This window comes from Sander vitreus, chromosome 3 (assembly GCF_031162955.1).
Source record: "Sander vitreus isolate 19-12246 chromosome 3, sanVit1, whole genome shotgun sequence".
Lineage (NCBI taxonomy): Eukaryota > Metazoa > Chordata > Actinopteri > Perciformes > Percidae > Sander > Sander vitreus.
The window spans coordinates 16,500,999-16,515,352 of record NC_135857.1 but is presented as its reverse complement, the minus strand read 5'-3'; the positions used below and the strand labels follow the sequence as shown (position 1 = coordinate 16,515,352).

Sequence of the window (14,354 nt, the reverse complement as noted above, 5' to 3'; positions counted from 1 at the left end):
AATATAAACTCATCATAGATTTTATTTGTAACTGACTGGTTACTATAGCTGTTGGATAGTGTGGAGCAAAGCGTATATAAATACGCGCCTCAAAAATGTAGTAGAGTAGAAGTATAAAGTAGCATAAATCAAAGTGATCTAGTAGTACTTGAGTAAATATACTTAGTTATGTTCTACATTGCCACGTTACCAATTTTGTGCAGAACTGCCACCAAGTGCAACACTTTTGAAGTATTTGTATATCATAACAGTACATCAGCAAAACATATTGTATTTCTCTCTTTGGGCAAACGTGCAACCTTTAGCACTGTTTAACATCCTTGTCAGACATTGTCATGACTTGTCAGATAGTATAGATTATAGATAGGCCTATTAAAGATATAATATTGTCAAATTAAATAGCAGCCCCAGTTGTAGAGCACTTATCTGAAACAATGGAAAAAGATTTGCAGTGGAATTATTCATTCTTGTACTTTTGAAATACATTTAACTTTGAAATTTAGATTGAATGTAAGTTCTAGTTTGTTAGTTGTATGCTGTTTAAAGGGTTCCTTCATCCCATATAAACAAGTTTTTATTATATAAATTAAACTTTGAACGTGCCACTACTTTGGATTCTAGATACATTTTACTTCTTTACTTCACATCTAATTTAATATTTTCAGTATGATATTCTAACTTGCACTTCATCAAAGGATTTTCCCTTGTGAATTAAATAACGGAGGAACTCCTGAGACGCCCCCAGGAGGTCCGTGGTCCGCAGGTTGAGAACCACTGCAGCAGCCTGGGTTGTCTCTGTCCATGATACAGAAATCATAAATCAAGATGTACCAAAATAAACAATTTTACTGATTTACAGCAAGTGGAATTTTAAAATGGTTGCTTTCAAGTTTGTTGAAAACAGTATTGTGTTTTCCTTTGCACTCCCCAGAGACATACGGTCTGTGGTACTCCCACGCGCCCTTTTACGCGCACAGCTGATTTGGGCTGGTCCCTCCAATCAGCTGTCCTGCTGACTCTGTCGTACGATGTTCTCGTGTTCTGCTCACGGTGGCTTGTTTTCATCATTGCCCAGCTCAGCCTCACAGTCCACAGCAGCTTGATGTCTCGTCTCAGTCTGTGGGGCGAGGATGAAGGGTGCGCATGCTGAAAAATGGACTGCGCACATTCCTCGTGGGCTTTAATATCGACGCATTTGAGAACATCCTCTTCCTAATGATGCTCGATGTTGCAGCAAGGAGCGGTTTTGCCGGAGGACCGCGGTGCCATGCGTCGTGGTGGTTTTGCATTTCTACGCAGCTATCCGCCACCAGCCTCTCGGTCCTTTAATCGAACGGCCTCACATGCAGCTGAAACCACTTTAACGCTTCAGGTCAGATGTGTTTGGTTGAATGCCGCAGCCGAAAGGATTAGGAGCAGTACTGGAGGCCAGCATGGAGGACGTTTTTATAACGCTTGCAAATCATATTTAGAAGATTTGGGCTCTTAACATTACATTTAAAGGTAAGCAGATCCATTTGCATCGACTTAATGCAAAGGCTTATCCATATAGCTGGAGGTGCATGTTTTCTCCCATTTTGCTGATTTCTCTGGTCATCAATACCTTATTTATAGCTACCACATGACCTAAATACAGAACTTGCACTTCCCTCTCTCTGACGCTGACATAAGCAATGTTCCCAGTAAAGTTAAAGTTAAAGCTTTGCAGTGTAATATGATGTAATATGAAGTTGGAAAAGGTAGTCTCCTGAAGACAGGCAGAGATGGATGCTGGTTAAGTAAACAGAAAAAAAAAACAATAATTCCCATCCTTCTGGTTTCCTCCCTCTGTCCCTCCAGACTTGGTCATGGCTGATGAGAGCAGCCTGTCTCGGCAGATCGGGAGTGTGGAGAGGAGCGTAGTGTTCCTCCGGCAGGAGCACCTCACTTTACTCCATGGCCTCCACCTGGAGATCCTCTCCCTGCAGAAACGATGCTCAGGTGAGGAACAATCTGCTGTTACTGTTACAAGAAACTTGTATGTGACCCCAAAATGTTAATTGACTAAGAATTGGCAAAAACTATACACCCTTGAGTTAGACGATGGAACTTAGATATGACTTATTTGAACTACTATTACTCTGTAAGTATAGGCTTATGTATGTCACTGGCATTAAAGACAAGACATCTATTAATGCTTTATAGATAGATAAGCTGTAAGGATACTATATATTTGCTGATTTATCATCTAGGGCTCTAGGACTGCAACTATTATCTGCTAATTATAATTTTCCATTTGTTAGGTCTATGAAATCCCCAACCAATTGATGAGTTAAAACTGCCTGTAGCAGCAGTCCAAACCCCAAATATATTAATTTACTATCATATATGATACATCCTTACATTTGAGAAGCCAGAACCAGATGTTTGGCATCTTTGATTGAAATTCTGTGTCTAATAATTTCAGCGCTAATGAGCTCACATTAGAGTGTCCCTCTTGTACCCTCAGAGAGAAGCTTTACAGAGATGTTTAATTAAAGGCTTGATGTAATACTGAATAGAAGGCAGTTTTGTTTTTACCTTTGTTATAATCCATTAAGCCTGCACCCAAATATGATTGTATCCAGGTAGAGCCTAAGATAACCTGAAGCTCATCAATGATTTCCCCTTGATGGAACACATGATCAATATTTAATTTTGGAAGGAACCTAAGCTAATGTTTTGACTCTTTATTTAATTACAATCTGCAGTGCAGTTATTGTCATTTTTTTTTTTTTATCTCAAGTAGAGAAACTACATCTCCCCATGTGCATACAGGCCTCATTGTTCATCCGATGTGTGTGTCGGCATCATCAATCAATGCCAGACAATGACTACATGGTGATGTCATGCTACAATTGCATCATTTCCTGTTTTGGGCCTAATGGATATGCCGTCCATTTAATCAAGCAAGCAAGTGCATATGATCACACACACACACACACACACACACACACACACGCACACACACACACACACACACACACTTTTGTGTTACTATAATAAAATATCATTGTGAGAATGTTCTATTTTTATTCATTCCTGGAGGCTTTCCTTATTTTTTTTTACTATTATCACACAATACATCCTCAGAGAGATGCGTTCAACATTTCCATCATGGTTAATCCATATGAACAGGATTGTGGTTAACAAATACAGGCAGGAGAGCAGGGGGGGAAGGGGTGTGTGTGTGTGTGTGTGTGAGTGTGGGAGAGTGAGAGAGAGAGGGAGAGAGAGAGAGGGAGAGAGATGGCTCAGAGCCAATGTAACCAGTGTAGAAAACAACCCCCTCCATCACTTTGTAGCTCTGCTGCACGATCACATCTGGTCAATAATATTTGTATAGCACCTTTCTTTTTTTTTTTTTAAACACTTTATTTGTACTTTTCCAATTATCACATTAAACAATCGTATTCTCTATTTTACAAATAACCATAGAAAAACAATCCCAACAAGAGAAAGACAAAGACAGACCAAATCCAAAATCAACCTGACAGACTTGTCACAGACAACAGACGGACAAAAAAAAGAAATAAATAAAATAAATTAATTAAAAAAAAGAAGTACACCTAACATTCTTTATTACAGGACTGACCAAGGGCAGGTGGAAACATTCAGAGTTCCAGTTCCAGACCAGGGAAATTGTTCACATAAGTTATCAGAGGGTCCCAGGTTTTGTAGAATCTGTTGATGGAACCGTTGAGGGTACATCTTTGTATAGCACCTTTCAACAACAAAGCCATTTAAAGTGCTTTGCATAGGACAAGAAACACAAGGCAAAAAAGACAGTGGATGTTAAAATGTAGGCCTGAGTCCAAGACTACACCAAGACATCTGGCTTTGTCTTTAACACTAGCTTTAACATTGTCTTGTCATTGTTTAGTTTCCTTTTGTCCTTTGCAGAGGGAACAGATGGGTGACACAAGAAGTAAAATAGGTTAGAGGTGAACAATTTGACTCCTGATTTGTCCTGGCGAACTCCATCTGTTCTGAAAATATGTCTGTGGTCCCAGAAAAAGTTGAAATTGTCAATAAAGTGCACTCAATGTTGGGTACATGCAGTTGAAAACCATCTGTCATGTTCTCTTCTGGCTGGTGCTAGAGGGCCCACAAGGACCTGAGTGTGTTCAGTGGTTCAGCAAAGTCTTGTTGGTCCCTATGTGCACTATGATGTTTTTCACAGTTAGGTGTGAAGCAAGAATATATGGGATACTTTTTGTCATGTCAGACCGTATCTTTTAGAAAGCAGTGTGTTTTGGTGCCTTTTACATCTTTCAAGTTTTCAAGTTGTACACTTTGTTTTTGGGCAGCTGTCCACAGTTGTGTCCTAGAAAGCTCAGGGGTTGATGAGGCACTCTGCCTGGATGGTAGTGCAGGCCAGCCAGTAGCGTAGTGGGCTCTGGCTATCACTCGTCCTCCCAGGGAAATTATTTATTCTCAGGCTTTGAGTCACAGAGAGGACTACTACTTGCAGATGTACAGTATTGCCTGACAGGCATCCTTTCTGCTTCTCAGTAGTTTTGAGTCCATGATACATTTTGACAGCATGTATAACTTGTCATTCGCTCAGTTTTTGGATTGTTTTCAAAGAGGTTCAGAGATATAAAAATGAGGTGATGAAGAGTCTGGAGGATGGCTTGGAAGCTAGGTGAGATGGGCGTTTGCTGCCAACTCACTAATGTGAAGCCTGGAAGGATACTGCAAGGTTGAGCTGACGATGTTGCCATGCATATTATTAGCTCTGCCTTTGTACTGCTGACTTTTTTTTTTTTTTATTGTTTTAAACTCTCATTCTCATCTCCATAAAGGCTCTTACGCTCTTCGGTCTTCTTGAACATCAAGCTAAATCAATGTTTGTCTTCTGCTTTGTCTTCTCTGATACAATGTATTTATGTGTGTCATAGAAATAAAGTAGGTGTGTGTATGTGTGTGTGTGTGTGTGTGTGTGTGTGTGTCCTTCAAGATATGTTTGCAATATTCAAGGTTGAGCCATGAAACAAAAACCTCACTGAGGCTGTAGGAGATAAGCCTCACAAGACCTACAAATCATTACACACACTGGATGCTGCGATGTAATGAGCTTCTCGTTTTCATTGTTTGACTGTTTAAAAAAAAATAGTTCCTAGAGCTGACTTAAATTAACTTCATGACTCGTTATTCTGGCACTCGTGAATGAGGATAATGACTGGAAAACAGGACCTCTCAAAGTCTCCCATATATATATATATATTTTTTCCACCTTTATTTGATAGGACAGCTAGGTGAGAAAGGGGAGAGAGAGAGAGAGGGAAGACATGCAGGAAATCATCACAGGTCGGATTCAAACCCTGAACCTCTGCGTCGAGGCATAAACCTCTCAGTATATGTGCGCCTGCTCTACCCACTGAGCCAACCCGCCCACTCAAAGTCAGTCACAAAGCAATCAGCGAGTCTGTCTGTCTAGTACTGCCTATCTGGGGTTCCTCTATCTCTCCCTTCCTTCCTTCGTTCCTTTCTTCCCTACTATCTGTCTTCCCACCCTCTTCATCCCCTCTGTCTTTCTTTCTTCATGACAGCTGCATGGGTGGGCGTGTTATGCTGACTGCAGAGGGAAGGAGAAAGGGTGTGACAGGGAGAGCAAGAGAAGAAGAAAGGCGACAAATAACACACCTGCTGTTCTAGATTCCGCTTTATAGTTATAGTAAATGTCTAAGTAAGTGAGTGTTATTAGAGAGTTATAGATTTAAAATGATGGCATTTTCCTTTCAAAAAAAATAAACTAGTTTACGATCATCACCAATGGCTGATTGAACACATTTCTGGCTTTGGAAAATTAAAATAGGACAAATCCAGGGCACATTCATCTAAAACTACGGGAGCCACACACACACAGACACATCCCTGTGTATGAGTGTGTGCTGAAAGCTGAATGTCGAGATTTCCCTGCAGTCCGGACGCCCTGAATGACAATCCAAATGACTTACAGACCAGACACGACCAGCAGTGTGATCCCCTGCAACCCTGTCACAGACTCTAAGCTGAAATATTTTTTATCTGGGACAATCCAACCCTGCTAATAACTGAGTCCACCAGTCTGATACATTATCTTCCCAGAAACATAGACCAATAGTTGCTGTGATGCACTGACATGAGATATAATCCATCCAGTATCTAGTAATGTTTGGATAACCCTAATCTTGTTGGTGGGGTATCTCATAGTAACACCATTCAGCTCTATTATTACTTCCTGCACTGTCATACAATCATGGTTTTATTGTCCAGTCGAGCATTGACACAGGAAAGCTGCTGAATGTTTTTTTATGGCATAAGACAAATGGATGCAAAGGCCATCCACTAATGCAAGGCATACAATACATCTACAACATGACACAAACAGTATTCAGTATACAGTACACAAGAGAAAGTCAAAAACTTTACAAAAAAACCTTATAAGAAATCACTTGAGAACATCTATATTGGCCAGTTCTCCAGACAAAGGCACGTATCACCTGCTTATATTGCTTAATGGCAAGTAATTTAACTCAACTTCTTTGGATTCCTATTTGTTTGGTTTGCATTTTCCTCTGGAAACAGATTGCACAGCCAGTCGTTTTTATTTAAGTGAATATTGATTTCAGTAAGGAATGCTAATAATGCTAATATGTTATTGAGGTTGCAGTAAAGAGAGTTTTTTTCTCCAGTAATGTAACAGGACATCATTGGCCAAGTCTGTGACAAACAGTCTTTGATGTAAAGTTTCAGATTTAGCTTCATAAATTATGTATGAGCTCACTGAAAATATGCTGGAAACCGCATCAAGCATCTGTTATGTTAACCAGCAGCAGCAAACAGAAAATCTCAGCATACAGCTTTGTTAAGACATTTCAGCAACATTGAGCATCTGTATTTAAGCTCTACAATATGATTTCATGTGTTGTTTATTTCTAATTCCTGTCTCTTTACTGGCTCTCTCCTGTGGTTTTGTCTTTCTCTTGTGTTTTACAGAGTTGACAAGTGATCTAAAGGTGAAGCCTCCAGGCAGAAACCAAATGGGTATGTTAAAAACAAAATCCCTTTAATGCTCATCTAATCACACACCTCCATCATGCATCAGCTCTCCGTCTACACTGGAGACAAAAAAACAGACATGTTTACATCTCAACCCCCAATCCACCGTAACTCGACGCCAGCATCCCTCTCTGCCCCCCTTCTGTCCTTCCCACCCTCCCATCCCCAAGGGGATAGATCCCTGCCTCCCTATATATATCTCTCTCTCTCTCTCTCCTTACCCGCAAGTAGGGGGATGACTTATCTGGCAAACCATACACAACACAGATCATGGGTGGAAAGTATATCTGTGTTACCCTGTTTTTCTGTATAAAAGGATATGTTCACAGCTGTATGGGGGTCCGTGCTCGCTGTCAAGATACTGACACAGCTACAAAGACAGCATGCCTCAACATATTTGGCTCATAGCTGACATTTGCAGGACCATTTGTGGTGTCTGCAGAGATAGGCACCATTTTGTCACAGCGAATTAAAGACAGAGCAGGAGAAGAGAACTCAAAATGCTATGTGAATGTGCTTGTACATAGTTAGGGGGGAGGGAATCCTGCTTGGCTGCATTATTCAGCCATTAGGCCCCATCTCCTTTTTTCAGGACAGGTTATCCCCCAATCCATCAATATAGCACGGCTCTCTTCTCCTCCCACCCTGAAAAATTGATCCATCCTCTTTTTCTTTCTCTGCTCTCGTTTTTCCTCGTTGTCCCAGAGGGGGTATCCACTTACAAGACTTTGCTGAGAACAAGAGAGACGTAGAGCCAGGAAAAAGGATAGAGGAAGAGGTGGAAGGAGAGAGGTAATGAGAGGTAGTGAGGAGAGCATTTAAGGGAAAAGGCAAGGCGGCAGGATGCGGTCAGCTACAGACGTGGAGGAGGAGGGGTATGGAAAAATATGAAGATCACATTAGGTACTGTAATCTAAAGTTAGCATATGAGCTCAACCTGGGTGTGGTGATGGCGACAGAAAACCTAAGACTGATCAGTCCTCAGAGGATCCATCCTGGTAGACCGAGGGAGAAAGAGAGAAGATCCGGGAAATAGAAGGAAGGGCAGAGATGCTAGAGAACGAAAAGATCACAGATGAAAAAGTACTCAGTATGATAAATGGAAGTCACACAGTCAGACAGAAAAATAAGAGAGAGTTAAGTGAAAATACCCAATGCTTTTATTGTGTATAAAGCACCCTATTACTTCTAAGCCTAATATGGATTCCAGACTTTATAGGTTCACCTCCAGGACTCGTCAAACCTCCCTCCACCCTTTGGGATTCTCTTACCCTGCAAACCTGACCTGTTTCTATGGGGAGAGGCATCAGTCCGGCCTCTGTGGATGTAATCTCCGTCTCCTCTGGCAATCTCCAGCTCAGTCAGCACCAAGGTTGCTGCACTGGCTTTTCATCCATACCTCCCTCTCCTCTGGGATATTTTACTGGAATGAAAGAGCACAAATGTTGTCTACGAAAGCAAAAAAAAGAGAACAATAAATAGAATACTGCGTTAAACCTGGCGTTGCCAGAGAGGTTGACGTGAATGTGGAGAGGAGGCCTAAATAGTTTTAATGTTTTGTCAGATTGCAAAGACTGGCTTTATGTAAAAGACAAATGTGTGTATCATGAATCTATCTTTAAAAAAAAATCCCAAAATATGATTGACATGAATGATAAAGACTAAATATTGATATATTGCCCAGCTGTAGTATGGAGATGACCTTTTCCATATATGTGTGTTATTTCATGGACCAGCTCTAAAGCCACCATACTGTACCATTTTCAGATTATGAGATGCTCTTTGAGGCAAGATAAGTAATGTGCCTCTATGGTAATGTACAAAGTATATTAAACTGTGTGGATATGCTGTGTATGGTTTGTATATACTGTATACAGTATATGTGCTGATTTTGTTGTACATTGTAGTAGTTTGTGGAAAGAACTATTTGTATATAGATACACTATGTAGCAGGTAGGCACATTTTACAATTATATATGTATGGGAACTCTTAATTTTAAGTTATATATATATATATATATATATATATATATATATATATATATATATATATATATATTTATATAATTTTTTGGGCATTTTTAGACCGCGTCGAGGAGTAAACCTCTATATATGTGCGTCCGCTCTACCAACTGAGCTAACCCGGCCACATTCTTGCAGGTATTTAACACTTGTATTTCTGGTCCATCTCTGTGTCAGAGTTACAGGAGGAAGAAGAGCTCCTGGAGGCCCGCTGTTGGGACGTGGAGAGCCGCCTGGCCGAGCAGGAGTGCACCTTAGGAGAACTTCGTGAAGAGTTGAGTCACAAAGGGACTTTGGTGGGAGCCCTCAGAGCCAATCTCAAGGAAAAGGAGCGCCATTTCCTGGAGGAGCTAAAACGCCGCAGCCACTGTTCCACCATCCTTAACACGGAGCTGCAGAAGCAAACGGAAGCAGCAGCATACCTCTCCTTCCAGCTGCATGCTGCCAGGCAGAAACTGCACCACCAGCGGATGCAGCAGAGGCAGGGACTCCTCGCCCGAATCAACAGTCAGGGGGGCCAGTATGGCGCAGAGCAGAACTCTGTTTCTCAACAGATGCCGTCAGGAGCCTCCCCTTCCTCTCCTGTGGTTAAACCCAAGCGTAAGAGCGCCAGGGCGTCTTCAAGAGTGGAGCGTGCCAGGGAGTGTGTGCCCATAGAGAAAGTAATGGGCCCCGCAGAGCCCACAGCGATGCCGGACCCCGCACTTTTCCTCCACCCTCGAAGGCACAGGGCTCGTTCCAGGCACACTGTGGCACAAAGACACCCTCCACTAAGCCTGGAGAAGGAGGATGAGGAGGAAGGAGGCGGAGAGGGGCCAGTGGAGCCCCAGGGTGAAGCTGCCAGACTGGTGTCTTCAGCTGCAGCGCCCCCTGCTGCTGAGACGAAGGCTGATTAGCGATGTGAACTGCACTTTTAACTGCAGTTTGATCACGGTATGATTATCTTCTGTCAGACTGTTAATGCTGTTAACTGTTGTTCTGCACCTTGACTGAGTTTATACTAAGTTTTAGCTAATTAATTATATTACACTTAATATTTACTTTAAAATAACCCTAAATAACTTGCAAAGCAAAACTCAGTGTCCGTCTTAAATTAAGTGTAATGAATTATCTGTTTACACTGGTGTCACAGCTCAGTATTACGTGGGGCCCTTTATTTCAAAGCAACCCCTTTTTGATCTATGGTGATGGTGAGTGGTAGCAGCCATTTTAGGTGGACTACAAGCCGATGTGTTGTTGTAGCCCAACCAACTGTGAGCTTTCAAGGGCAACCATAAATCAACCAAACGTTTGTGTGGCCCCTGACTGAGTCACAGCTGAAAATATCTGAAGTAGTAATGTGCACGTCTGTGTGAGTCCTCCATGTCCAAAAATGTTGATTGGAAGGTGTGTACAAAATTCAAAACTAAACTAGAAATTAGAAACTGATTAGAAAAACGATAACTTCCAATAAAATACAGTAGATCCATTTTATCTGTATAATAATTTATACCTTAAACACAGTAAATATTCATATTTGATAGGCTGGAATATGTCCATGAATTATTTTTTTTATCAGGACACAAAATTCCGGTGTTGTGTCAATGTTTAACTCAGGTGTGGTTTGTGTACTAAACACACACACACACACACACACACACACACACACACACACACACACACACACACACACACACACACACACACACACACAAGACTACTACTTCAACTAGATTGTGTTTGAGGCTGTTGTGTCAAGGTTTCGTTTCCCCTCAGGAAAAATGGAAAAACAAGAACAGGACTAGAATGTTTGGTGTGTTTTCAACTGAAGTCTGATTGATTTGGTCTGTTTGCATTTTGTTCCTTTTCCATTTTAGGCTACGCAAATTCCCAAAGTAGCTGCATCACAATGCACACCAAGACAGTGACTGTTTACTGTAAATGACAAGCAGGCAGGCTCAGCAGGAAGCTGTGTGTGTGTGTGTGTGTGTGTGTCCTCTGTTATCAAAACACGTGCACATGGTGGCCCCTAGCGTAACAAGGAGCAAATGGCAACTTGGAAAAAAAGCAGTATAAGAAAGACCACATTAACACCTATATTGACTATATTTTAACTGCTTTATAGTTGTTCATTCAATACCCTACTTTAATTGCTGCCTTATAATAGAGGAGCTGTGGATACAGGAAACACAGTGTGGATATTTAAGACCTTTCTATGTACTGTAGTATTTATAGTTTCCTTTTGTTTCACTTTTATAGGACTCTTTGGGATTTGCATTTAAATGTTTTCGGTATGTAATGTGGCACCTCAGTTATTTCTGATTCAAGGCTGTGTCATGGTTGATTTATACTTGAGCCATGACTCAACTGAGCATCGTCTTTGAAACAAGCCTTCCTGTAAGACTGACTTTAATTGTGATTAGGTGCTGTGAGGCTTTTCTTGCCCTCTGCAGCTACCGGTTAGAAGTTTAGCATTATGTTTTAGCAGTATATCCTCAATAAAGCAATATATCAATATATTTATATATTATTAATAGGTTACGTCGGCCGGTTTAAGGACACTTGATGTGTTAAAATAGAATTTATGATTGTTTAACTTTGTATTTTGTAATTGTTGAGCCCAGTATGTTTTGCTTAATATTTTTCCAAATTGTGAAATTGATTATTTCTGTTGATTGTCACTGAATCTTTAAGTGATTAATTGTTTTGTTAAAATGTATAGGAGGCATATCCAAGTGAGGAATCGATGACATGCTGCTTGTGAAGCAGCGTTAAACAAATGGGCTTATTATTATGCCACATGAGACTGTCTGGATGAAAACGAACTAAACCCGTCTTCTTTTTAGTAAAAATGCAAAGCTGGTTAGCCATTAGCATGACTGTGTGCACTATTCTTCCTCAAGTTTTATGAGAAAGCTTGGATAAAGGTACAAAACTGTCTGGTTTAAAAATATTTGTTTTTTCCAACAGGATCCTGAACTTAGACTGTTAGACTTCATCACTCCACATGTCATCCAAATAAAGCGGCAGGTAGATTACACTCTCCACCCACCTTTCATAATAATAAACTGGCATCCTGCATACTACATCTCACATTATCTATACTTTGGTATTATGTAACAACTTGGATAAATCAATCAAAATACTGGTTGCCGTATACAGCTACAGAGACTGTTGACTCGTTTGTCTGCTTTGAAGGAAAATGCTAATGAGCCAAAGAGGCCCACCAGTCAAATTAACATGAAGACGAATGGTGTGATGCCTTAATGAAGATGTCTTTTCATAAATGTTTCAGCTTAAGAGAGTAAGTCTTCACCACCTGATTTGCTTTTTCTACTCTTCAGAGCATATCACAGTACATCTCAGAACAAAGCAAGAAAGTAGATAATTGTTCTCACACACACAGAGAATGTCTTCCATCTTTCTAAACGCCTTTATAATAACCTTAATCCTCATAGTAATAATTATAACAAAATGTCAGCAGCTTCTTGTCCAGGTCTTGTCCTTGTGGTCAGTCCTGGTTGAGGTTGAATCCGTTCATTTTGCATCTTAGAGAAACATTTCAGTGGACCGTATGTGGCACCATGAAGCATCTTGTTTGACATGTTATGTGGTCTCTAGCAATAATGCGGTGTGGTGCCCAACATGGAGATGTTGCTCTGGATTGTTGTATGGTTTGGTCCTTGGGTGAGCATAAACTGATTACCGCATATACTGTGTTAGCTTTCTATAGTGATCTACTGTACACATGATTGGAATAAAATGAAGGATTGTCTATCTGCTGCCTGCCTCCTTATTGTTGCTTAGAAGCTTACCAGACAAAAACATGTTTTTAAAGAAGCAGATAATAAATGTGAAGGTGAATAAATTAAATGATTTCCCTTTTCACAGAAATATGGAGCTGGATCATGTCATTAAACATATGTCATTATTGAGATTGTTCAATACATGATTCTCCTTTACATTATCTGCAGTAATTCAGTGTGAATGATAAAACATTATTATGGCCATTTAAATATGTACAATTTAAATGCTTTGAATCCTTCTGAGAAAGCGCTCACACCAGACTCATTTTCTCAGTATTTTTTTGTAAGAGAAGGATCTTTTATCTCCTTAAAGACTCATTATACTGTTATATGCATCCTGCAAAATTCTTCTTTATTACATTAAGAAAATTGTTTTAAGCCCAAACTGGCTCTTTGTTGGGTAAAGAGGAATGGATTTATCTGTACTTTTCTTAATATAATAATAGAATGGGTCATTGTCGAGTCCTTTGGGAGACAGAAATCACATTTCACGTTTGTGAAAAATAAGTATTGAAATTATCATTGAATAAGTATAATTATGAATAGTAATATTTTACAATTACAGTTTGTATCTTTGACTGAGTGAATACTTAATCTTTAAAAATGTTGCTGCAGGCAGCTTTCCTTTACTAGGCTTATTAATACTGTCTGACAATCTAACACATAATTACTTCAATTGTGCTCACCTTACAGTGGCGGATGGAGGAAGCAGAGTAACAAATGAGAGTAACAAGTGGTTTCTTTTACTATCCTTAGGCGTGGAATTTACTTTCATATGATTTTGGTTAAAACATTTTGGCACTGGCTCTGATTGTCCTTCAGAGGTGAGACATTTGGCAAAGTGTTGAAAGTTGCCTGGCAGCTGTTTGTTCTGGTAGAAAATTCTCCCATTGTAGAAAAAGTAATATACAAGTATGGGTTTCCAAGCAGGCAACTGGCCCAAATAGCTCCAGGCTTACTGTGTGCCAACTGATTTATACTAGTTTACTGTACTGCTTTATTACCTGATCTTGAAGAGGATCCCTGACTTTGATCCTTTTACTACACAGCAAGATAGTACTAAAGCATAGTAAAACTGTACACACGGCACAAAGAGCAGAGAGGACACAGGGTTATTAGGGGCCCTCGACCCCCCGAGCAGGGCCATAGCTATATATCTATAATTTGGTCAACTAGAAGTTGTGAACAGGCCCCTTGCTGGAATAATGCCAGTGAGCTGCAACTCTTACACTCACTAAAAGTGTGACTGACAGGAGCTGGTGATGACATCAAACTATCATAGATCAGTCAAGTCAATACAATCTCTATTTGTGATGTTAACAGTAAGTATTGTACTACTTTGTCTTTCCACTCAGTCATTGTTTGATTTAATCATCCAGTGCATATGATAACATCTACACTGTCAAAAAGAAACATCAAATAAGAGTGTTTGTAAAAGCGATTTGTCGCATGTGGCTTTCCGTAGCGCCACGCTGAGTGGGT

The 14,354-nt window shown here is 40.3% G+C and overlaps 1 protein-coding gene across 2 annotated transcripts; it reads left to right on the top strand.

Annotated features, from left to right (window-relative positions):
* The first annotated feature begins 1,029 nt into the window (after positions 1-1,029).
* ccdc92ba (coiled-coil domain containing 92Ba) lies at positions 1,030-12,841 on the top strand. Of its 2 annotated transcripts, XM_078246266.1 has the most exons (5): positions 1,031-1,503; positions 1,840-1,980; positions 7,003-7,050; positions 9,265-10,020; positions 12,037-12,841. In XM_078246266.1, exons 2-4 carry the CDS (start codon positions 1,848-1,850, stop codon positions 9,981-9,983), a joined length of 900 nt encoding a protein of 299 aa, XP_078102392.1. In that variant the 5' UTR covers positions 1,031-1,503; positions 1,840-1,847; the 3' UTR covers positions 9,984-10,020; positions 12,037-12,841. The 2 variants fall into 2 exon arrangements, with proteins under 2 accessions (XP_078102390.1, XP_078102392.1); XM_078246264.1 differs by having other exon boundaries at positions 1,030-1,503; positions 9,265-12,841.
* The last annotated feature ends 1,513 nt before the right edge of the window (positions 12,842-14,354 follow it).